The sequence below is a fragment of the Gopherus flavomarginatus genome, chromosome 12 (assembly GCF_025201925.1).
Source record: "Gopherus flavomarginatus isolate rGopFla2 chromosome 12, rGopFla2.mat.asm, whole genome shotgun sequence".
NCBI classification, from domain to species: domain Eukaryota; kingdom Metazoa; phylum Chordata; order Testudines; family Testudinidae; genus Gopherus; species Gopherus flavomarginatus.
In genome coordinates, this window is record NC_066628.1 from 13,072,813 (window position 1) to 13,098,268 (window position 25,456).

The following is a 25,456-nucleotide window of genomic DNA, read 5'->3' on the forward strand; positions in this document are numbered from 1 at the left end:
ATTGATGGTTATTGACATTTATCAATAAAAATCTAATTCTTTCAAGCCCATATATAGCCAAACAGTCAGGATTTCAAGGAAAATCATACAACATTTTCCCCATTTTACAAATACATTCATATTTAATTAATTTGGAAGCCAGCAAAACATCCACCCATTGTGAACCCATTGGACTCAAGTAGTTCTATAACAAAATCTAAAGCAGTGACTATGCCAGGTGAAGTCTTGAGGGGCTGCAGGCATCTGACGGGTTTATTGTGGGGCTTGTTGGTGTGAGCACATAGGCACAAAATGGAGCATATGTGAGGTCACCAGACGATAGCTGCGCAGTACAGCTAGTTCCGGCTCAAACATAGAGTGACTGGGCACAGTGTCTGTGTTTGTTTCCAAAACACATCACTGTAGTTGCTGTATTTGGACAGAAATCAAGGACCATACTCAGTGGATATCTCTGCCTGGCCAGCTACCCGTGGCATGCAGCCACTGAGGAACTAGTGCCCACTGCCCATTTCCTGGGGCCAAGCAGTGCTGTGGGCAGAATTCTGAGAAAAATTCAACTGTTAGTTCAGGCCAGCAGATAAGGGAGTTGTGGAGAGCCAGCCATGAAATACCCAGAACCACACTGAAGCGTGGGGAATGGATGGGTCACTCTATACCCTTGGAACAGTTTCCATGGCAACTGGTCCAGAGAAAGAGGACCTGCATGATTGTCTCTGCCAGATCAAGAACAGGCTTGAGACACAAAGTAATCTATAGTGCCCAAGTTGCGTCAGTTTTGAGAAAGATGTCCACTGTACTGAAGTCAATGAAGACGCACTTGGAGATGCCCCAGGATTTGTGACTCAGCTGGTATTCATAGGTGTGGTGCCAGAGTGGGTGTTTAGGTGCATAAGCAGAGAAATGATCTTATTGATGGGGAATGGAGATGTTTTTGAGGATAGTGGGTTGCCAAGTGTGATGATTTGGAGTTCACCCAGGCCAGTGAGGGATTCAGTCAGTGTTTCCCTTATACCCATGGATGATTTGTGGCTCTGTAGCTTTGGTTCAGAGCTGTTCCCCTCTCAACAGCCTGCCAGCAGCCCATAATCTTCACCCTGGCTTTGCCCAATCCAGTTACTCCTTGCAGACTGACCTCAGTACCCTCCCAGACCTGAGTTCACCCCAAAACCATCCTACAGCAGGGACCAGTCCCTCCCACTGAACTCTCAGAAAGAGTTAGGTTCTCTGCCCCTACAGAGGCCTAGTAAAACACTCCATCCTGTCTGCTTTCTAGAAGCGCACACTTTACAAAACGTACACAACAGTGATGATTTAGAATGAAAGCAAAACAAACTTCTTAACAAAAGGACATAGATTAAGTGATACCAAGTAAAAGGGATAAAGTCGGAAACAGTTACAAGCAAATAAAATGAAAAGTCATCTAAAAGACTATAACTTAACCTAGCAAGATACAGTCTTTGTTGAAGATGGTTTCTGTCCCCCACCAGTTTCCCTTCCAGCTTTTACTGGCCAATCACATCTGAGCTCACACTGAAGCTTTTCCCACAGTCCTTAGGTTTGCAAGGTCGCTCTCCTGTGTGGATTCTCTGATGCGTACTAAGGTTTGAGCGGTGTGTAAAGCTTTTCCCACAGTGTCGACACTTATAGGGTTTCTCTCCTGTGTGGATTCTCTGATGGCCCAGAAGGTATGAATGGTGTGTGAAGCTTTTCCCGCAGTGTTGACACTTGTAGGGCTTCTCTCCTGTATGAATTCTCTGATGGGTAAGAAGGTTTGCGGTGCAACTGAAATGCTTTGCACAGTCAGGGCATTTAAAGGGCTTTTCTTCCCTGTGGGTTCCCTCATGTCTAGCAAGGTGTGAACTCTGACGGAAACTTTTCCCACAGTTAGGACACTTATAGGGTCTCTCCCCTGTGTGAGTTTTCTGATGTTTTATCAAGGTGGAGCTCAAAGTGAAGCTTTTCCCACAGTTTAGGCATTTATAGGGTTTATCTCCGGTGTGGATTCTATTGTGTCTATCAAGTTCCGATTTATAAGCAAAACTTTTTCCACAGTCAGTGCATTTCTTGGATTTTCCTGCGCTGCAGATTCTCTGCTGACTAATAACGTGTGAGATGCTATTGTATCTTTCCCCTGAGTCACCAAGTGTCTTTGGTCCCTTTCCCAAGTGGGTCACCTGACAGATTGGGATGCCTTTGAGACTTCTCCCACGGTAACTGGATTTACCCCTTGTCTCCCCAGAGAGGTTTCTCTGAGGCCTGAGCTGTGTCTGACAGGCTTCTCCTTGCTCAGAAGTCTGGGAAACATCCCCTTCCGATCTTCCTGATAACGTCCCCTGGGGTTCCACTTGCTCAGGATCTTCCTGCTGAGAATTCTCCTCCTTGTTCTCATTCATTGTCCCATCATCTGCTGGGACAGAGAGAAAATCCAGACAGAGAACCTCAGAAAGGGGAATGTGGAGAACAAACTGAAATAACTGCGGGGGAGGGGACCAATTCTACCTTTACACTCTATCCAAACACTCATAGGGAGACAGCTAGTGCCAGACATCAGTTAGGGTGGGTGGGAAGCCAGCGTGACATCTGGCAAGAGGATATGGATGGGCTGGGGACAGTCATGTCCTGGGTGAAATGAGGCAGAACTGGGACAGCTCACAGGGCCTCAGTGGGAATCTCAACTGTTTTGTTCACCCCTCAATGGTTTCTGAGTCAGTTTATCTGATTCCTCACCCATGCAGGTTCCTGTCAGCATGTTACTTTTCTCAGAGCCCTGGAGATCCAGGACCCATGACACCTCTCCTCGTTCTAGCTGTGAGATCAAGTCAGGTTTAGGAGTCACAAATCCTACCCACGGAAGAAATATAGGGTTAGTGTGACACAAAGGACCACTGATTCCAACTGGCAAAGAGTTCACTGTTCTATACAAGCACTCCTGCCTCAGACCAGACAAACTCACTACACCTAATACACTGCAGTTTCATGGTATTTATCCATAAAGGGAAGCATGTGAAGTCTCCACTGAAAGCTTGTATAGATACAACCACCACATGATGTAATATTTCAGGAAGAATGTAACTACTGTATATACTCGTTCATAAGCCAAATATTTTTGGTAAAAAGGTGATGCATCAAAGAGCAGGGGTCGGCTTATAAACAGGTCTACACCAAAATTTGATTTTTTAAACTCTATGGAATCATTGAATTGAATATCTAATACATTTTTGTTTTGTTTACCTGGAGCGTCTGCAGGTATGGAGCCCCTCAGTTACCTGTGGCCGTGGTTCACACCACTTCCTGCAGCTCCCATTGGCTGGGAATGGCGAACTGCGGCCACAGGGAGCTGAGGGGCTCCATGCCTGCAGATGCTCTAAGTAAACAAAATGTCCCAACCCGCCAGTGGCTTACCTTGATGGGCCAGGAGCCAAAGTTTTCCAACCCCTGAAATATAGGGTTAGCTTATGAAAGGGTCATACCATTTTTGCTACTTTTACCTATCCATTTTGGGGAGTTGGCTTATAAATGAACAGTCTAATGAATGAGTATATACGGTATATTGAAAATATGGTCTCAGGGTTATGAAGTGAGAGTGAATTAAAAGGCAATAATATACCTCTGTGTTAGCCCATTCAAGCAGGAGGGAGTTGGGCCCATCCTGGGTCAGCTGGTGATATAATGCAAGACTCATTTGTCTAGCTTTGCACCAACCCAGAAAAGTCAATGGAAAAAACTATAAACATCGAAGTAATTTGGAAGTGAAAAGGAATGATATGACAGAGAGGGGATCGCCCTGTCTGGGAATAAAGACATAAACTAGTTCAGTGTATCTCAGAGTGGAGACAGTCTGCATCCATTCACTGAGGAGGTACCTGGCTGGGCAGGGCTGCTTCATGAAAGACTAGATCAGAGTTCCTTGGGGCTAGCCACCACTGCAAAGGACTGAACTTTTGGGACAGAACCTACTTAATTAGATAGGAAAGGTAACTATTGATAAGGATAGGCCCTAGTTCATGTTTCAAGATTCTGTATTATATGTAATCCTTTGTGTACATCACTCACCCTTGTTTCTAGTTGAATCTCTGTTCTTCCTTGAATAAATTTCCTTTTATTTTACAATAACTGAACTCAAGGTCTGTGTGCGATAAAGGAGCCGTAAGCTAAGGTTTAACTGGTGAACAGGGGCAGCGTTCCTCTGGGATTTCTATGGGTATCCGGTAATCAGGGACAGGACACCTCAGGGGGACACTTTGAGCTGACTTAGGGGCTTGAGTGCATCTGTTGTCAACCTGCAGTGCAAAGAGCATTGTGCTTGCATGACAGAGAAGCTGGTTGTATTAGGGAGCTAACATCCAGCTAGTACAGGCAAGTTTCCTTTGCGCTGGTGGCAGATAGTGACAGGGTAACTCACAGCCCTGGGTGTCCTGAGAAGAAACAAAGTGAAGGCATGGCTGCTATGCAATGTTCCTGGGGAAGAAGTGACCTTTCATGGGAACAGATGGAAAATGTAAGCAGAGGCCTTTGGGGACAATGAGATGTCTCTTGGGAATTGTGGTGGGCCCCTTGTAAGATTTCAGGGATCTCCATGCATCACTGGATTTAATGACACTGTGACAGCAGCAATGTTAGACCACTATCCCATTGCTAAGCATACACAGCTACATCTCTGAGGATGGAGATGGAGGGGTGTGTGTGTATGTGTGAGATGACCAGCAGAGACTGGGTATCAAACCCCAGACATAGCATGCGGTCTTATTCTGGGTGGATGATAGTGGAACAGTGTTATTGTGCAGGCTGAGTGAAGAGGTGGTTTTTGATGCTCACGCAGTCAGCCACTCTAGGGTGTGGCTTCTCTCACTCCTACTCAGGTGGTGGTTCAGGGATGTGCCTGATTTTACTGTTTCTGCCCAGCAGCAGGGAGGAAGCTGCCCAGATCCTGCTCCCACAAATGTATAGACATGGTTGTGCCTGTGACTTATTCCAGGGAACTTGCCTGATAGTGCTAGTTTGACAGTCACTATCTTGAACACCAGGGACTGAAATGATGATCTCCAGAGCTAAAATCAGGAGCTGTTTCAGTTTGAATTAAGCCTCTTTATCTGGGGCTATGGCATATTGATATCCTCTATGGGATGGGTATTGAAGAGGAGCTGTAGCACACCTTTACCAGTGGGTTACACTAATACACCAATGAGTAGGCCGTAAAGTATCCTAACAGCACCCACTATAGGCAGATCCCCAGCAAGTCTGAATCTTTCTTACTCCTTGGCAACACTTGTTTAATCTGACAAGTCATGATCTGAGGAAATGGCTCCTTACCCAGTGAGATCAGCGTCTCATAATTGTCCTGCATGACGTCCCTGTAGAGGGCTTTCTGACCAGGGTCCATCAGAGCCCATTCCTCCTTGGAGAAATACACAGCCACCTCTCTGAAGGTCACAAGTGCCTGAAACAACAACTACTAGTACTCTGCTCCAATGCAAACCCCACCAAGTCAGTCACAGGCTCCAGACTGTCCCCTTTGCTCCAGTCTCTAACATGTTGTGTCCTTAAACAACATTTGCAATTGTACTTCCAAACTGGTTTCTTATTCCTAGGGGTGCCACTTATCACAGATAACATTATGCCCTTCAAAGACCTGCTGCTCTCCCCTACTTTACATGAATCAGGCCATGAAACTGTCACCATAGGAATATTGCTTCTTGCTTCCCATCCTCTCACCTCCCTGCTAGAGCTGCTCAGAAAATGGAACTTTAATTCTGTGTGAGGTCCTGATAATTAAAACTTTTTTCCACTGGGGTGAACTTTGAAATAGTCAAAGGTTGGGAACAAAGAAAAGTTTAGAAAAAAAAATCTATTTGCAAATGTGGAAATGAAATGTCTTCCTGTTGATTATCCCGACATAAAATGTAAAAATGTTGAATTCAGCATTTCCTCACAGAGAACTTCATTTTTAACTGAAGTGCAGGTGAGTCTCATCTTACACGGGGGTTCCGTTCCGCGGTTAGCACGTAAAGCGAAAGCCGCGTATACTTAAAATTACATTGAGTTGAATGGCGGGCGGAATCGCCCGCAGTACAGAAACAGTATTTCAATTGTTATTTTTCTCTTTTTGTTTCTGCCGACCGCGTAAAGCTGAAATCGCGCATGTTAAATGCGCGTAAGATGCGACAGACCTGTACAAGTTTGATGGGAAAATCCAACCAGCTCTTCTCCTTCCCCTTGTGAGCTACAGTGCCCACATTTAGATCTCCACACAGCTGAGAGGTTCAGCCAGAAATTCACCCATGGCTGGAAACTATCACAGTGGCCCCTGTCCTGCAGAGAGGAAAGATGCTGCTTCTTGGGCAGTAGCTCCAGGGCACTTTAAAGGGTTAACTCCTGTCCCACAGATGGGGAAATTTCCATCCCAGCCCAATGCACCTATTTGTAAAACCAAGCCCCTATTAAATGGGCCTAGCAGCTTTTGACCCAATCATATCTGTGTATTTTGTGTCCCCTCCATCTATCAGAGGAACTCCTGAAAATCTCCTACCTGTTTCAGCTCCACTACAGCCATTTCCCTTCCCCTGGCAGAATGAAGTGATGTGGAGCAAAACATGGATGTTATTCTGCAGCCTGTCAGGGTAAGAAGGGTGATTGGGGAGGTTTCAGAAAGGTCTTTGGTCCTTTTCACACTCCGCTTCCCCCAGATTCTCTCCCTGCGTATGCTTTAAGTTCTGCCTGGTTGAGAAAACAGTTGGTCACTTTATTTCAGCAGACAAGCTCTAAACCATCCACCTCAGAGGTTATTGAAGGAGTTCAGAAAGGAACTAGATAAATTCATGGAGGCTAGGTCCATCAATGGCTATTACCCAGGATGGGCAGGGATGGTGTCCCTCCCTAGCCTCTATTTGCCAGAAGCTGGGAATGGGTGACAGGGAATAGATCACTTGAAGATTGCCTGTTCGAAGCCAGTGGAGCAGAACGGAGCAGGCTGGGGATGGGTCACTCCATTTCCCACCTCCCCATGAGTGTGGGGTCGGGTGGCAGGAAGTGGAGTGACCCGGCCCCAATCCGCTCTGCCGGCTTGTGCTGGGGGGCGGTTTCCCCTCTGCCCCCCAAGACTGGGGAGAAGATGGAGCAGTTGGGAAGGGGCATGGGATGGGGAAGAGAAGGGGGCAGGGGGAAAGACGCAGTGGGGAAGGAACGGGTGGGATGGGAAGGAGATGGAGTGGTAGGGAAGGGGCATGGGATTGGGAAGAGAAGGAGATAGGGGAAGTGGGGGCCCAGCATGCGGATCCCATTGGCAGCAACTGGGGCTGCCCTGTTAAGCAGGCCCATCAAACCCTCACCCTGACAAGCCCCACCTCCCCTGCATCTGTACCACCCCGACGAGCCCGCACAGACACCCTCCCCACTGAACCCCAACTACCTACACCTGGACCCCCACACAAATGAACCCCACCTCCCCTGCACCCAGACACCCCTCTGCTGAGCTCCAACCACTTTCACTTGGTCCCCCCTGCAGACTCCCATTGCCCCTGCACCTGGAACCTCCTCGTGCATCCAGATCCCCCACTGAGCTGGCTGCACCCAGACTGCCCCACACAGAACCCTCTTACCCCCATCTGGATCCCCTCACACTAAGTCCCTCTGCACTTGGATCCTGCCTCCAGGCTGAGCCTCCCTGCCCACATCTGGTGTGCCTGTGGCAAAAGGGGCAGGCCCCAGGGTGTTTCTGTGGCAGGCTTGGCCCTTGTGCTGTGTCAGGGCTGGTCTACACTAAGGGGGAAAATCGATCTTAGATACGCAACTTCAGCTACGTGAATAACGTAGCTGAAGTCGAAGTATCTAAGATTGAATTACTCACCGTCCTCACGGCGCGGGATCGATGTCTGCGGCTCCCCCTGTCGATTCCGTAACTCCGTTCGGGTTCGTAGAGTTATGGAATCGATATAAGCGCGTTCGGGGATCGATATATCGCGTCTAGATGAGACACGATATATCGATACCCAGGCAATCAATTGGTACCCGCCGATACGGCAGGTAGTGAAGACGTACCCTCAGAGTAAGGTTCAGCCTCACTGCCAAGTCCTGTCCTGCGGGGCAGGGGAGTCAGCAGGGTATTCTCCCACCTCCATGCAGCCAGTGGCCTGTGCTCCCCACTGCCATGGTGGAGCTTCCACATTTATTTATTGTAAAAAAAAATTGCAGAATTTTAAAATATTATGCACAGAATTTGATGCAGAATTCCCTCAGGAATATGGGGCGCTGTAGAGCTGTGATGGTGGGACTGTGAAGGGGGCGCTGGACAGTAGGGGATCTGTGGGTGGGAGAGCTGGGCAGGGTGCTGTGCAGTTGTGGTGGGAGGTAGGTGCGAGAGGTCTCTAGGCAGGGGGTGCTGGGCATAGAGACCTGTGGGGGAGGTCTCTGGGAGAGGTGGCACCAGACATAGGGCTCTGTAGGGGAGGTCTCTGGGTGAAGGGGCGCTGGGCATAGGGTCAGGGGGGCATTGTGGAAGGGGCACGCTGCAGGGCAGGGTTGGGCAGCCCTAGCAATTGTGGGTTTGTAAACAGTGCCCTTGTGCTGGGCTGAGTGGGGCTACTCCCACTGTGCTGCACCTCACCGCTCCAACCGGCCCCTCACTCTGCGGATCGCCCCCATCACATGCCCTGTTTCCCCAGTGGGTCCCACAAATATGTTTGGTGCTGAGTCCACAAAAAGCTAATCCGCCCTGAGAGCCGGGAATCTCGCTCCCCACTGATCGCTCCTGCTGCCCCTTCCAGTCTCTGCCCGTCTCCCTCCCGCCCCCTCCCCTCGGGCTGGGAGACTGGGTCCCTGGCCCGGAGTGTTCGCTGCCCCGGAGCTGGCTCGGCTCGTGCGGGCGATCAGGGGGCAGAGCCTGGGGAGGGCAGCAGCTCCGGGACTCGCAGCCCCCCTGCCGAGCAGGGGCAGTTGCTGCAGAGTCACTTTCCTGCCCGGCCCCAGCCCTTCCCCCAGGTCTCGCCCCTCACCTGCAGGCTCCGGCTCAGGGGCTGGTGTCGGCAGAGCCCCGGGCTGCCCCAGCGGCTGGGTCCAGCCCCCGGAGAGAGTCCCCCCGGCTGGGCACAGAGGGGCGCTAGGCAGCAGCTGAGCTGATCAGTCCAGGCTTCCTTCCGGGTCGCAATGGTGGCACTCGGCAGCAGCGTCTGACTCAGGAAGCTCAACTCCGGTACGCTGAGTAGACAGAGCGAGCCACATCCCCTTGCATTAGCAACAATGTAACTAAGCAGGCAGCGCTGCACGGAACAAGGATTTATTAAGCCTATGGTGAGAGACCGTGTGCCAAGCTCATCCTTGTCTGTTCCTCTGCAGCAATATAGGGTAGCCCCCTCCTAAGCTAACATCCTCCCATCCCCGAGTCTGGGGACCATCATCAGTACATACCTTGCTGGAACCTGCTCCTCCTTCTCTGCTCCCACTCGTCATACAACATCTTTCCCATTTTAAAAAGTGACAAAGGGTCCTGTGGCACCTTATAGACTAACAAACGTATTGGAGCATGAGCTTTCGTGGGTGACAAAGTCTGACGAAGTGGATATTCACCCACGAAAGCTCATGCTCCAATATGTCTGTTAGTCTATAAGGTGCCACAGGACTCTTTGCTGCTTTTACAGATCCAAACTAACACGGCTACCCCTCTGATACTTTCCCACTTTACAAACTCATTTATATTTAATTAGCTAATTTGGAAGCCAACAAAACATCCATCCACCCGTAAGGCAGATGGATTCCAGTCCTTAGCCTAGCTGGAGTTGCTTCCGGTGGTCCACAATCTGCTCCGACACTAGATGAGGGTTTGGAAGGTTAGCTAACACGTGTTAACAGAGTAATGCAGACAAGGCAGTGTGCTTCACTAATCGCTGACAACCAGCCTTGTGTGGGTTGGTCCATAAGAGAAGGGGGAGCAAGTTAAAGCAAGGTGCCAAAAGGACATTTGTCCCCTAGATATTCATCCCAGCAGGTAGGGAAACTGAGGCAAAGGACTACTGCCCAAGGCACTTCAGGAGTGGCTATTGTACTTATTAATTCATATAAATATATGGTTGATTTATTGTTGTGTATTCCCAAATTAACACTGTGTTCTGTTTCCCCTTAATATCATTTTCTTTGTTTTATACATAGACCTGGTGCTTGCCAGAAGCAAAGTGTTGCCTGCTAAGGGTGCCCAGGGAGATATTTTGTTTTCCCAAGTTTCTGAGTGAGGGCTTGAGTCATCGTGTTGGTTATTTTTAAGAGGAAACACTATATATTTGAATCTGGCTTACATCACCAGGCAGCAGGGTTACATTTCGTGCCTTAAAAGCACACTACCTTGTCTACACTAGCACCTTCCAAATCTTCAGGTCTGTCTACGCTGCAGCAGATTTGAAGCTTGTGCAGACATGCTCTAGTTTTAATCAAGTTAGCTTCCTAAAGATTGCAATGAGGACATGGCAGCAGGGGCTACATTAGCGGATTTATACCTGGGGAAGCTTGTGCAGAACCCCACACCACTGTATCCACACTGCACCATTTTTAGTGAGGTAGCTAGGTACTTATACCGCCTCCAGTACTGCAGTAGCTGAGCAGCTCACAGTCTTCAATACACGTGTCTTCACAAGGTTATGAAGTAGGGAAGTATTATTATCCCTGTGTTACAAATGTGGAGCTGAAACACTGGGAAATTAATGCCCAGATCCTCAGTGGCATTTAGGTATCAAACTCCTACTGAAATCTGCAGAAGACCAATGATTTCAATGGGAGTTAAGCACCTATATACCTTTGAAGACCTGGACCAAAGTGATTTATCCAAGTTTGCACAGGCAGCCTGGAGTGGAGCAGGGAGATGAACTTGGGCTTTGCAGGTCCTAAGCTAGTGCTCTAACCACTGGACCCTCCTTCCTTTCTCATTCTCAGCAGCTATTCTGCCAATACTTAGGCATCTTGTGATCTTTGAGTACCTGCATAGTGCCAGCTATTTAAAGTGTATAAGAGTGAGGCCTTCAGTACTCATATGATGTTAGCTGGAGTACAAGGCAGTTCAGTGACTTAGTTTTGTGGTTTCATATACAGCAAGTTAGAGAACTGATGTTCTGAAACGTCTTTCCCGTGGGATGGGCAGACGGCATCCAGATGCTTTTGCAGCCTAGATGAGAGTCAGCAGAAAGAGGAATCACATGGGTGTTGGGCTTTGATGACCAAGTTCCAGGGGACAAATGCAAGAAGCCTGGGAAACAAGCAGGGAGAACTGGAAGTCATGGCACAGGCAAGGATGATGTGACTGGAATGACAAAGATGTGGTGGGATAACTCACATGACTGGAGTACTGTCGTGGATGGATATAAACTGTTTAGGAAGGACAGGCAGGGCAGAAAAGGTGGGGGAGTTGCAGCTCCAGTATGAAACTGCAGAAAAACCTGAGTGTTTCTGGATTAAGTTTAGAAGTGTGAGCAACAAGGGTGATGTTGTGGCGGGAGTCTGCTATAGACCACCAGACCAGGGAGATGAGGTGGACGAGGCTTTCTTCCGGCAACTAACAGAAGTTACTAGATCACAGGTCCTGCTTCTCATGGGGGACTTCAATCACCCCGATATCTACTGGGAGAGCAATACAGCGGTGCACAGACAATCCAGGAAGTTTTTGGAAAGCGTAGGTGACAATTTCCTGGTGCAAGTGCTGGAAGAACTACCTAGAGTCAGAGCTCTTCTTGACCTGCTGCTCACAAACTGGGAAGAATTAGTAGAGGAAGCAAAAGTGGATGGGAACCTGGAAGGCAGAGACCATGAGATGGTTGAGTTCAGGATCCTGACACAAAGAAGAAAGGAAAGCAGCAGAATATGGACCCTGGACTTCAGAAAAGCAGACTTTGACTCCTTCAGGGAACTGATGGGCAGGATCCCCTGGGAGAATAACATGAGGGGGAAAGGAGTCCAGGAGAGCTGGCTGTATTTTAAAGAATTCTTATGGAGGTTGCAGGACCAAACCACCCCAATGTGTAGAAAGAATAGTAAATATGGCAGGTGACCAGCTTGGCCTAACAGTGAAATCCTTGCTGATCTTAAACACAAAAAAGAAGCTTATAAGAAGTGGAAGATTGGACAAATGACCAAGGAAGAGTATAAAAATATTGCTCAGGCATGCAGGAGTGAAATCAGGAAGGCCAAATCACACTTGGAGTTGCAGCTAGCAAGAGATGTTAAGGGTAACAAGAAGGGTTTCTTCTGGTATGTTAGCAACAAGAAAAAAGTCAAGGAAAGTGTGGGCCCCTTGCTGAATGAGGGAGGCAACCTAGTGACAGAGGATGTGGAAAAAGCTAATGTACTCAATACTTTTTTTCACCTCTGTCTTCACAAACAAGGTCAGCTGCCAGACTGCTGCACTGGGCAGCATAGCATGGGGAGGAGGTGACCAGCCCTCTGTGGAGAAAGAAGTGGTTCAGGACTATTTAGAAAAACTGGATGAGCACAAGTCCATGGGGCCGGATGTGATTGCAGAGCAATTGGCCATTACCTTTGAAAACTTATGGTGATCAGGGGAGGTCCCGGATGATGGGAAAAAGGCTAATGTAGTGCCCATCTTTAAAAAAGGGAAGGAGGAGGATCTGGAGAACTACAGGCCAGTCAGCCTCAGCTCAGTCCCTGAAAAAATCGTAGAGCAGGTCCTCAAGAAATCAATTCTGAAGCAGTTCGAGGAGAGAAAAGTGATCAGGAACAGTCACCATGGATTCACCAAGGGCAAGTCATGTCTGACTAACCTAATTGCCTTCTATGAGGAGATAACTGGGTCTGTGGATAAGGGGAAAGCCGTGGATGTGTTATTCCTTGACTTTAGCAAAGCTTTTGATACAGTATCCCACGAATGGACTATAAGGTGGATAGAAAGCTGGCTAGATCGTGGGGCTCAACGGGTAGTGATCAATGGCTCCATGTCTAGTTGGCAGCCAGCATCAAGTGGAGTGCCTCACGGGTCGTTCCTGCAGCCAGTTTTGTTCAATATCTTCATTAATGACCTGGAGGATGGCGTGGACTGCACCCTCAGAAAGTTTGAAGATGACACTAAACTGGGAGGAGTGGTAGATACGCTGGAGGGTAGGGATGGGATACAGAGGGACCTAGATAAATTAGAGGATTGGGCTGAAAGAAATCTGATGAGGTTCACCAAGAAGAATCCCATGCACTGCTACAGACCAGGGACTGAGTGGCTAGACAGTAGTTCTGCAGAAAAGGACCTAGGAGTTACAGTGGATGAAAAGCTGGGTATGAGTCAACAGAGTGCCCTTGTTGCCAAGAAGGCTAATGGCATTTTGGGCTGTATAAGTAGGGGCATTGCCAGTAGATTAAAGGATGTGATCATTCCCCTCTATTCGGCATTGATGAGGCCTCATCTGAAGTACTGTGTCCAGTTTTGGGCCCTACGCTATAAGAAGGATGTGGACAAATTGGAAAGAGTCCAACGGAGGGCAACAAAAATGATTAGGGGGCTGGAGCACATGACTTATGAGGAGAGGCTGAGGGAACTGGGATTGTTTAGTCTGCAGAAGAGAAGAATGAGGTGGGATTTGATAGCTGCTTTCAACTACCTGAAAGGGGGTTCCAAAGAGGATGGATCTAGACTGTTCTCAGTGGTAGCAGATGACAGAACAAGGAGTAATGGTCTCAAGTTGCAGTGGGGGAGGTTTAGGTTAGATATTAGGAAAAACTTTTTCACTCAGAGAGTGGTGAAGCACTGGAATGGGTTACCTAGGGAGGTGGTGGAATCTCCATCCTTAGAGGTTTTTAAGGTCAGGGTTGACAAAGCCCTGGCTGGGATGATTTAGTTGAGGATTGGTCCTGGTTTGAGCAGGGAATTGGACTAGATGACCTCCTGAGGACCCTTCCAACCCTGATATTCTATGATTCTATAACTCAGATTTGGCTTCCAACCAGATGTCAAATCTCACCAGCCACACACCGTGGTAAGCAGGTATTAACCTCCAACTGAAATTTCAGACCTGCTTTCCCTGCAGCATCCACTAGATGATGATGAATTGCAAAGTTTGTAGATCCAAATTCCATCAAAGGCAATATGGCTAAGAGCTCTAAGATGTATGCAGTGTTCTTTTAAATGTGTTGATCCCATTAGGGAGACAAGGTCAGTGAGGTGAAATCTTCTATGGCTCAGAGCTCTTTTTCAGCTCTTGGAAATGTCCTGAGTGTCACAAATACAAGGTGGAACTTATTGCTTAGCAACAGTAAACACAGATTCTCATATCTGTCACCTAAAAAGAATGGCTCATATGTGAGAATCTCCCTCATATCCTCTGCAGTAAAGACCAGTGCAAAGAATTAATTTAGCTTCTTTGCAACAGCCTTGTCTTCCTTGAGTTCTCCGTTAGCACCTTGATCGTCCAGCACCTCACTGATTGTCTGTTAAGCTTCCTGCTGATGATGTACTTTAAAACATTTGCGGTTAGTTTCTGTGTCTTTTGCTAGTTGTTCTTCACATTGTTTTTCATTCTGCCTAATTATATCTGAATTTCCAGTTTACGCTCCTTCTATTTTCCTCAGTAGGGGCTGGCTTTCCATGGATTCCTGAAGTAGCTGCTCTAAGAAGCAGTCATTACTATAGGGCAGGGATAGCTTAGTGGCTTGAGCATTAACCTGCTAAACAGAAGGTTGTGAGTTCAATCCTTGAGGGGGCCATTTAGGGAGCTGGGACAAAAATCTATCTGGGGATTAGTCCTGTTTAGAGCAGAGGGTTGGATTAGATGATTTCCAGAGGTCCCTTCCAACCCTGATATTCTGTGAATGGTATCCAAAAATTCTTTCTCTGCATCCCATCCTGAGGTGACAAGTTCCCAGTCAATATGGAAATAGTTAAAATCCCTCATTATTATTGGTTTTCTTTTTTTCTAGCCTCTCTAATTTCCCACAGCATTTCAGAATCACCATCACCTTTCTGATCAGGTGTTCAGTAGTATATTCCTGTGGCCATGCTCTTATTATTCCAGTGTGGAATTTTTATCCCTAGAGATTCTATCATACAGTCTAATTCATTTAAGATTGTTACTATATTTGACTCTATGCTTTCTTTTACATATAGTGCCTCTACTCCACCAGCGCAACCTACTCTGTCATTCCTATATATTTTGTACCCTTATATTGTACCATGCCCCATTGATTATTGTTCCACCCAGATTATGTGATGCCTATTATATCAATATCCTCATTTAACACCAGGCACTCAAGTTTACCCATCTTAGTATTTAGACTTTTTGCATTTGCATACAAGAACTTATAAAATTTGTCAATATTTAATTGTCTGCCTTCACGTGATGTAATTGAATGTAACTCTTTTTCATTTGACTGTTTCTCTTCAGTTCCTACCTGTACTTTTTATCAACTTCTGTCACTCCTCTTTACTAGGATATAGAGTATCCCCTTTCGTAAATCATCCCTTAAGTGATTTATCTGTGAACCATGTGCTCTTCCACATAGGGGCTGAGTTTTTCTTGTCCCCTGATCCACCCCTTCTCTGCCATGAGGCCCCACCCCTGCTCCACCCTCTCCCTCAAGATCACCCCCCCCCGCCCTGCCTCTTCCCTCCTCTGCTTTGTCCCCTCCCAAGGCCCTTCTTCACCCACCGCTTGCTGGTCTTCGCCCTCCCCCAGCCGCCAAACAGCTATTTGGCAGCACCTCCAAACAGCTGATCAGGATCGCCACCAAAGAACTGTGGTTGGTGGGTGCTGAGCACCTACTATTTTTTTCCCCACAGGTGCACCAGCCCCTGAGCACCCACAGAGTTGGCACCTATGTTCCGCTACACTGTCAGTTTTCCCCTGGGCCCATATTTTAAAAACTCCTCTATGATTTTTTCAGTTTTTGCATAGAATCATAGAAATGTAGAACAGGAAGAAACTTCAACAGGTCATCTAGTCCAGTCCTCTGAACTGAGGTAGGACTCGGTATTATTTAAACCATCCCTGACAGGTGCCCATCTAACCTGTTCTTAGAAACTTCCAATGACGGAGATTTCACACCCTTTGTAGGTAATTTTTCCAGTGCTTATCCACCCTTAGAGTTTGGAAGTTTTTCCTAAAGTCTAACCTAAATCTCCCTTGCTTCAGTTTAAACCTATTAATTCTTGTCCTGTCCTCACTGGATATGGAGAGAAATATATCACCCTCCTCTTTATAACAACCTTTGGTGTACCTGAAGACTGTTATCATATCACCCCTCTATCTTCTCTCATCCAGACTAAATAAACTGAGTTTTTTCAATCTTTCCTCATAGGTCATGTTTCCTAGACCTTTAATCATTTTTGTGGCTCTCCTCTTGACCCTCTTCAGTTTGTCCACATCTTTCCCAAAGTGTGGTGCCCAGAACTGGACACACACTACCAGTTGAGGCCTTATTACTCCTGAGTAGAAGTGGAATAATTATTTTTGTGTCTCATTTACAACACTCCTGCTAATATATCCCAGAATGATGGGGTTTTTTGCAACAGTATTACATTGTTGACTCATATTTAGTTTGTGATAAACTGTAACCCACAGATTCTTTTCTGCAGTAGTCCTTCCTAGGCAGTCGTTTCCCATTTTGAATTTGTCCACTTGATTATTCCTTCCTAAGTGGAGTACTTTGCATTTGTGCTTATTGAATTTCATCCTGTTTATTTCAGACCATTTATCCAGTTTGTCAATGTCATTTTGGATTCTAATCCTGTCTTCCAAAACACTATTTACACCTCCCAGCTTGATATCATCCACAAATTTTATAAGAGTGCTGTGCTCTCTGTGCCATTATCCAAATCATTTATCAAGATATTGAACAAAACCAGAACCAATCCCAGCAGGACCCCACTCAATCTGCCCTTTCAGCTTGACAGTGAACCACTGACAACTACTCTCTGATTACAGTTTTCCAACCAGTTGTGCACCCGCCTTACAGTAGGTTCATCTAGGCTGTATTTCCCTAGTTTGTTTATGAGACAGTCATGTGAGACAGTATCAAAAGCTTTACTAAAGTTGAAATAAATCACATCTACAGCTTCCCTCTATCCACAAGTCTTGTTCAGTACCAGGTTTACCATGGCGCTGGGCCCACAATCAGAAGGGGCCCTGGCCAGCAAATCTGTCCTCACCCCTACTCTGCTCCAGCCCTGCCTCTTCCTACTCCTTCCCCAATCCCCCCACCCCCACTTTGCCCCTTCCCCTGAGGACTGCAGCAGGAGTCAGGCCTGCCTTGCATGCACCAGGCGACAGTAAGTGCAGCAACCCAGCCGCAGCCGGTTCGCTGATGAGTGCTGAGGGGTGGGTCCCCCCTATCCCCAGTCCCAAGGCTGGGAGCCACGGGAGCAGAGTGGAGCAGGCTGGGGCGGGGTCACTTCATTTCCCGCCTCCCCATGAGTGCGGGGTTGGGTCTGCCCTGCAATCACCAGGCGGCAGGAAGTGGAGTGACCTGGCCTCAACCCACTCCACTGGCTCATGCTGGGGGATGGTTTCCCCTCTGCCCCCCAAGCATGGGGAGACACTGGAGTGGTGGGGAAGGGGAACTGGATGAGGAAGAGAAGGGGATGGGGGAAGTGGTGGCAGGGGGAAAGAGGCAGGGGGAAGGGAAGGGGGTGTGATGGGGTGAGGAGGAGATGAACAATTGAGAAGGGGCATGGGATGGGGAAGAGAAGGGGATAGGGGAAGCAGAGGCGGGGGAAGAGGAAGTGGGGACAAAGGGGGTGAGGTGGGCAGGAGATGGGGCAGTTGGGAGGGGGCATGGGATGGGGAAGAGAAGGGGGCGGGGGAAAGAGGCAGTGGGGAAGGAAGGTGGTGGGCTGGGAAGGAGATGGAACAATGGGGAAGAGACATGGGATTGGGAAGAGAAGGGGATAGGGAAAGTGGGGGCCCAGCATGTGGATCCCCTTGGCAGAAGCTGGGGCTCACCTGTTAAGCAGCCCATCAAACCCTCACCCTGACAAGCCCCACCTCCCCTGCAGCTGTACCACTCTGATGAGCCCCCCAGACACCCTCCGCACTGAGTCCCAGCCACCTACACCTGGAGCCCCACCCAAATGAACCCCACCTCCCCTGCACCCAGACACCCCTCTGCTGAGCTCCAACCACTTTCACTTGGTCCCCCCTGCAGACTCCCATTGCCCCTGCACCTGGAACCTCCCCGTGCATCCAGATCCCCCACTGAGCTGCCTGCACCCAGACTGCCCCACACTGAACCCTTTTACCCACATCTGGATCCCCACACACTAAATTCCTCTGCACTTGGATCCTGCTGCTAGGCTGAGCCTCCCTGCCCACATCTGGTGTGCCTGTGGCAAAAGGGGCAGGGGCCCAGGGTGTTTCTGTGGCAGGCATGGCCCTTGTGCTGTGTCAGGGTCAGGTTCAGCCTCACTGCCAACTCCCTGTCCCAGGGGGGCAAGGGAGGCTGCAGAGTATTCTCCCACCTCACGCAGTCAGTGGCCTGTGCTCCCCCGTGCCATGGTGGAATTTCTACATTTATTTATTGTAAAAAAAAAATTGCAAAATTTTAAAATATTATGCACAGAATTTGATGGAGAATTCCCTCAGGAATATGGGGCGCTGTAGAGCTGTGATGGTGGGACTGTGAAGGGGGTGCTGGACAGTAGGGGATCTGTGGGTAGGGGATCTGGGCGGGGGTATGGTGTGCAGGGTGATGTGCAGTTGTGTGAGGTCAGCAGGAGGAGTCTCTGGGCAGGGGATGCTGAGCATAGCAGGTCCGGGGGCATTGGGCATAAGGAACTGTGGGGGAGGTCTCTTGGTGAGGGAGTACTGGGCATAAGAGCAGGGCACTGGGCTGTGGGGCAGGGGCACAGTGGCAGTACAGGGCTGGTCGGGCCAGTGTGTGGCTAGCAGTTGTGGGTTTGTAAACAGTGCCCTTGTGCTGGACTGCGTGGGGCCACTCCCGCTGCGCTGTGCCTCATTACCCCCAACCGGCCCCTTGCTCTGAGGATCGTCCCCTCCATGGGGGCCCACAAATATGTTTGGCGCCAGGCCCACAAAAAGTTAATCCGGCCCTGTTTGTTACACTGTCAAAGAAGGATTCACCAAGGGCAAGTGATGCCTGACCAACGTGATTGCCTTCTATGATGAGATAACTGGCTCTGTGGATATGGGAAAAGCAGTGGATGTGATATATCTTGACTTTAGCAAAGCTTTTGATTTGGTCTCCCACAATATTCTTGTCAGCAAGTTAAAAAAGTATGGATTTAATGAATGGACTATAAGGTGGTGTCATGGTATAATTCCCCACTCTGAACCTTAGCGTCCAAAAGATGGGGTACCAGCATGAATTCCTCTAAGCTCAATTACCAGCTTAGTACTTGTAGCACTGCCACTAACCAGGAATTCCAGTGCCTGGTACACTCTGGTCCCCCCAAAACCTTGCCCGGGGACCCCCAAGACCCAGTCCCTCTGGATCTTAACACAAGGAAAGTAAACCCTTTCCCTCACTGTTGCCTCTCCCAGGCTTCCCCTCCCTGGGTTACCCTGGAAGATTACTGTGATTGAAACTCCTTGAATTTTAAAACAGAGAGGAAAATTTACCTTCCCCCCTCCTTCTCTCTTCCCCTCTCAGATTCTCCCTGAGAGAGACAGTACTCCTAACACAGAGAGAAATTAGCCTCTCTCTCCCCCTTCCCTACTTTCTCCCCACCAATTCCCTGGTGAATCCAGACCCAGTCCCCTGGGGTCTCACCAGAATAAAAAAAAATCATGTTCTTAAACAAGAAAAGCTTTTAATTAAAGAAAGAAAAACAGTAAAAATTATCTTTGTAAATTTAAGATGGAATATGTTACAGGGTCTTTCAGCTATAGACACTGGGAATACCCTCCCAGCCTTGGTATACAAGTACAAATTAAAATCCTTTCAGCAAAATACAAATTTGAAGTCCTTCCAGCCAAATACACATTTGCAAATAAAGAAAACAAGCATACGCGTAACTCGCTTTATCTACCTAGTACTCACTATTTTGAATCTATAAGAACCTGTATCAGGGAGATTGGTGAGAAACCTGGTTGCACGTCTGGTCCCTCTGAGCCCCCAGAGTGAAAAACAACCAAACACTAACAGCACACACACAAACTTCCCTCCCTCAAGATTTGAAAGTATCCTGTCCTCTGATTGGTCCTCTGGTCAGGTGACAGCCAGGCTCACTGTTCTTCTTAACCCTTTCCAGGCAAAAGAGATATGAAGCACTTTTGTTCTATTAACTCTTACTTATCTGTTTATGACAGGTGGATAGAAAGCTGGCTAGATTGTCGGGCTCAACAGGTAATGATCAACAGCTCGATGTCAAGTGGAGTGCCCCAGGGGTTGGTTTTGTTCAACATCTTTATTAAGGATCTGGATGATGGAGTAGATTGCGACCTCAGCAAGTTCTCAGATGACACTAAGCTGGGGAGAGAGGTAGATATGCTGGAGGGTAGGGATAGGGTTCAGAGTGACCTAGACAAATTGGAGGATTGGGCCAAAAGAAATCTGATGAGGTTCAATAAGGACAAGTGCAGAGTCCTGCATTTAGGATGGAAGAATCCCATGAACCACTACAGGCTGGGGACCGACTGGCCAAGCAGCAGTTCTGCAGAAAAGGACCTGGGGATTGCAGTGAATGAGAAGCTGGATATAAGTCAGCAGTGTACCCTTGTTGCCAAGAAGGCTAAAGGCATATTGGACTGCATTAGTAGGAACATTACCAGCAGATCGAGGGAAGTGATTATTCCCCTCTATTCGGCACTGATGAGGCAACATCTGGAGCACTGCATCCAGTTTTGGGCCCCACAGTACAGAAAGGATGTGGACAAATTGAAGGGTGTCCAGCAGAGGGCAACAAAAATTATCAGAGGGCTGGGGTGCATGACTTGCAAGGAGAGGCTGGGGGAACTGGGCTTGTTAGTCTGCAGAAGAGAAGAGTGAGAGGGGATTTGATAGCAGCCTTCAACTCCTGAAAGGGGGAGGAGGGTTTCCAAAGAGGATGGAGCTCGGCTGTTCTCAGTCATGGCAGATGACAGACCAAGAAGTAATGGTCTCAAGTTGCAGTGGGGGAGGTCTAGCTTGGATATTAGGAAACACTATTTCACTAGGAGGGTGGTGAAGCACTGAAAGGGTTAGCTAGGGAAGTGGTGGAATCTCCTTCTTTAGAGGTTATTAAGGTCAGGCTTGACAAAGCTCTGGCTGGGATGATTTATTTGGTGTTGGTCCTGCTTTGAGCAGGGGGTTGGACTAGATGAACTTCTGAGCTCCCTTCCAACCCTAATCTTCTATGATACTATGAAGGATATTGGGTTGGTTTGACATGATTTGTTCCTCACAAATCCATGTTAACAGTTACTTATCACCTTATTTTCTCATAGGTGCTTACAAATTGATTATTTGCTCCATTTCCTTTCCAGCTACCAAATTTAAGCTAACTGGTCTATAATTCCCTGGGTTGTCCTTATTCCCCCTTTTATAGATAGGTACTATATTTGCCCTATTCCAGTCCTCTGGGATCTCTCCTGTCCTCAATGAGTTCTCCAAGATAATTGCTAATGGCTCAGAGATCTCTTCAGCAGATTCTTTAAGTATTCTAGGATGTATTTTGTCAGGCCCTGCCGCTGTGAGGACATTGAACTTGTCTAAGTAATTTTTCATTTGTTCTTTTCCTATTTTAGCCTCAGATTTTACCCCATTTATACTGATATTCACTATGTTACTTGACCACTGCTAACCTTTTTGGTGAAAATGAAACAAAAAAAAAGGCATTACACACTTTGGCCATTGCTGTTTTCCATTTTTGTCTTTTCCCTTCTCATTGAGTAATGGGCCTACTCTGTCCTTGGTCTTCCTCCTGCTTCTAATGTAATTGTGAAATGTTTTCTCGTTACCCTTTGTGGCCCTAGTTAATTAAATGTTGTTTTGTGCCTTGGACTTTCTAATTTTGTCCCTACATTCTTCTGTTGCTGGTGGTTTTTTAATATTCAGTCTTCATAATTTGTCTTAGTTTATTTATTTTTATTTTTGAGTTTCAGGTCATTAAAGATCACCTGGTTAAGCCAGGGTGGTCTTTTACCATTGTCCTATGCATTGGGGTAGTTTGCTCTTGTGACCATAATGATGACCCTTAAAAACTGCCAATTCTCCTGAAGTCTTTTTTCCCTTAGACTTGCTTTCCATGGGCTATTACCTGCCAATTCTGTTTGCTGAAGTCTGCCTTCTTGAAGTCCATTGTCTTTATTCTGCAGCTTTTCCTCTTACTTAAAATCATGAACGCTATAATTTCATGATCATTTTCACCCAAGCTGCCTTCCACCTTTAAATTCTCAACCATTTCCTCCTGTGTCAGAATCAAATCTAGAACAGCCTCTGCCTTAGTTGCTTTCTCCACCTTCTGGAATAAAAGAAGTTGTCTCCAATGCATTCCCAGAACTGGTTGGATAATCTGTGCTCTGCTGTATTATTTTTCCAGCACATGTCTGGGTAGTTGAAATCCCCCATCACTACCAACTCTTGTGCTTCGGATTATGTTGCTAGTTTAAAAAAAGCCTCATCCACCTCTCTTCCTAGTTAGTCTATAGTAGACTTCCTGAACAAGCTGTACCCTTCTAAACCAATATTCTAGTCATGAAATTATCATCTGTGATGCCAATTATGTCATAAATGTGATTATTCACTAGTATTTCTAGTTCTTCCTATTCATTCTCCATTCATACTTCTTGCATTAATAAACAGACATCTAAGATGTTCATTAGATTTCCCCTCTATATTGCCTCTTGCCTCTCCTTTATCCCTGCTGTGATTGCCCATGTTCCCCCCAGATTTGATATTTTCACTTAGGTCTCCATGTTTTAGACTTACCTGTGGCTTTTGTCTCCTGCACTCATCAGGCCCAGTTTACAGCTAGATTAGCCAGTCTGTATGTGAAGATACTCTTCCCTTTCCTTGATAGAAGAACTCCATCACTGCTCAGCAGTCCTTCTTCTTGGAACAGCATCCAATGGTCAAGGAATCCGAAGCCCTCCTGGCAACACAGTCCATCCAGCCATGCATTCACCTCCAGTATGTGTTTGTCTGTGCCTGGGGCCTACCCCTGACTGGAACGGTCAATGAGAACACCACCTGTGCCAAATCCCTCTTCACAATATCATTGTCTCATCCATGCATTGAGTTTCAGCAGTTCTGCTCTCTAACTGGCCCTGCTCAGGGAACTGGAATGAGAATGCTACATGGAGGTTCTAGACTTTAATCTCTTACCTAGCAGCCTAAATCTGGCCTCCAGGGCATCTATCCAATCTTTCCCTACGTCATTGGTACCTACATGTACCACGACCACCAGCTCCTCCCCAGCACTGCACATAAGTTTGTCTAGATGTCTCAAGAGGCCTGCAACCTTTGCACCCAGCAGGCAATTCACCATGCAGTTCTCCTGGTCATCACAAACTCAGCCAGAGGTGAAAGTAGGCCAGTACGGCGTACCGGTAAGAAGCCAGTCACAGCCCCAATGCAGCCAATGTTAAAGCGCTGGGGGAGTAAAAGGGGCAGCTGACCCAGGGCCGGTGACTTCAAAGGGCCCGGGGCTCCCGGCCACCACAGCAACGGCCAGAGCCCCAGGTCCCTTTAAATCACTGCTGGAGCTAAGGGCAGTGCGGGCAGACTGGCTGGGGGAGGCTGACCTCCAGCCCCGCCCTTTCCGCCCGCTGCCCTGTCCCTTCTGGGGGCCTGGAGTCGGGCCACCGTACCGGTAAGTGTTTAATATTACTTTCACCCCGAACTCAGCTATATACATTTTTAATAACCTAATCCTCCATTACTATTACCTGTCTCTTCCTAATAACTCATTGTGAGAGGATACCATGACACCATCTGGAAGGGGGGTCTCAACTATGGGTTCATTCTTCTCTGCTCCAGCTTGGTGTTCTCCTTTTCCAAGACCTTTGTCGTCCTCAACAGCACAGTGACTGTCAGACTGGGGGTGGGACCACTGTACAGTACAGAAAGTTTCATCAATGTACTTCTCTCCCTTAGCTCCTCAAGTTCAGCCACTCTGGCCTCAAGAGCCCGTACTTGGTCTTTGAGGGTCATGAGTGGCTTGCACTGAATGCACACATACACCATCTGCTCATAAGGCAGATCATCTTACATGTTGCATTCAGGGCAATAAATTGGATAGACCCTGCTCTGCTGCTGGACTTCTGCCTGCATCACTTTTATTCTTGCAAGGGCTTTTGTTTGCTTTGTTGGTTTTTTTTTTTTGGGAGGTGGGGCGGCATTATTGGCCTACGGTTAGGGTATGTTTGTTAGGTGTACCTGCCTCTCCCAACTCCCTCACAAAACTCCCATTTGCTAGCTCCTCTTGTCACTTAGGAGCTGGCTTTTAAAACTCTTCGAGTTATCCCTGAACCCTTGTCAAGGAATCCTAAATGGATTAGGGATTAAGGGATACCATGCTAGATCCTCAGTAGCAAACTCTCAGCCTAGCTTAGCTGGCCGCTTAGCTCAGCACACAGTCCTCCAAACCCACCACATGATAAACTACAATTAAGCCAGCAGCTGGCCAGCAAGCAAGCGCACAACAGCCAAACTAACAGCCAACCTGCTCACCCCAAGGAGGTCACACAGTCACTGCTCCTTCACCCGGAGAACTCCCTCGCCAGACTCCCCTGATAACAGCTCCTGTTCGCTAGATCACTTTGAAAAATCTTGACCTTAATCTCTCTGGGTTTGTGCAGAATGAAGACAATGATTCCCTGCCCTCCAGGGGTGCTGTGAGCATAAATCCAGAACTATTTGGGTAGTGCTCAGATACTAGTGACTCTTACATTCTAAGATCAGAAGGGATCATGTAGTCACACGTCCCACAGAACATGGGCCACAAAGCAGCTGCTGGAATCACACGATTATGTGAGAATCTCAGCTTTCATTCCCCCCACCCTGCCAAGTTTCTAGCCCTCATGGTTGCAAAGAAAAGCTTGAAATGCGAACCCGGGGTACCTACAAGCCTCAGAAACCAGGATACAATGAGAAAGAACCCAAGATTTTGTACAGTGCCTAACACAATGAGGTCCTGGTCCATGACTGGGGCTCCTACGAGCTACCATAATATACTCAGTAAATAGCAATAAATTTGTGCAGTACCTGGCACAATGGAGTCCAGCCCCATGACTACAGCTCCTAGGCACCACCGTAACACAACAATTCATAGGAATAAAAGTATTTTGCAAAAACATGATTTTTTGAGGCCTGACTGATGGTTTCTGACCACATCCTGCTGGCAGTACTCTGATTTTTCTGTTTTGGCTGGGATTTCAGTGCCTAAATCCTATTGAACGTTGGGCTCCTCAATCCCAGCCATTAACTTCTCTTTTCCTTAATTCAAATGGAATGATTATCTTCAAGTGACTTTTCGGAAAGCTCTGTGTCACTTTGGTAAAGGCCAGTTTCTCCTGGTTTTTCCCACGAAAGGACTTGAGATGCTATGCTG

General features: G+C 47.6%; 1 protein-coding gene across 1 annotated transcript; it reads right to left on the reverse strand.

The window, feature by feature from the left end:
* Positions 1 to 296: 296 nt before the first annotated feature.
* Positions 297 to 9,448, reverse strand: LOC127033155 (zinc finger protein 34). Its single transcript, XM_050920959.1, has 6 exons — positions 9,400 to 9,448; positions 8,988 to 9,074; positions 6,527 to 6,609; positions 5,311 to 5,437; positions 2,728 to 2,841; positions 297 to 2,407 (listed from the first exon to the last, which is right to left on the reverse strand). Exons 1-6 carry the CDS (start codon positions 9,446 to 9,448, stop codon positions 1,503 to 1,505), a joined length of 1,365 nt encoding a protein of 454 aa, XP_050776916.1. The 3' UTR covers positions 297 to 1,502.
* Between the last annotated feature and the right edge of the window lie 16,008 nt (positions 9,449 to 25,456).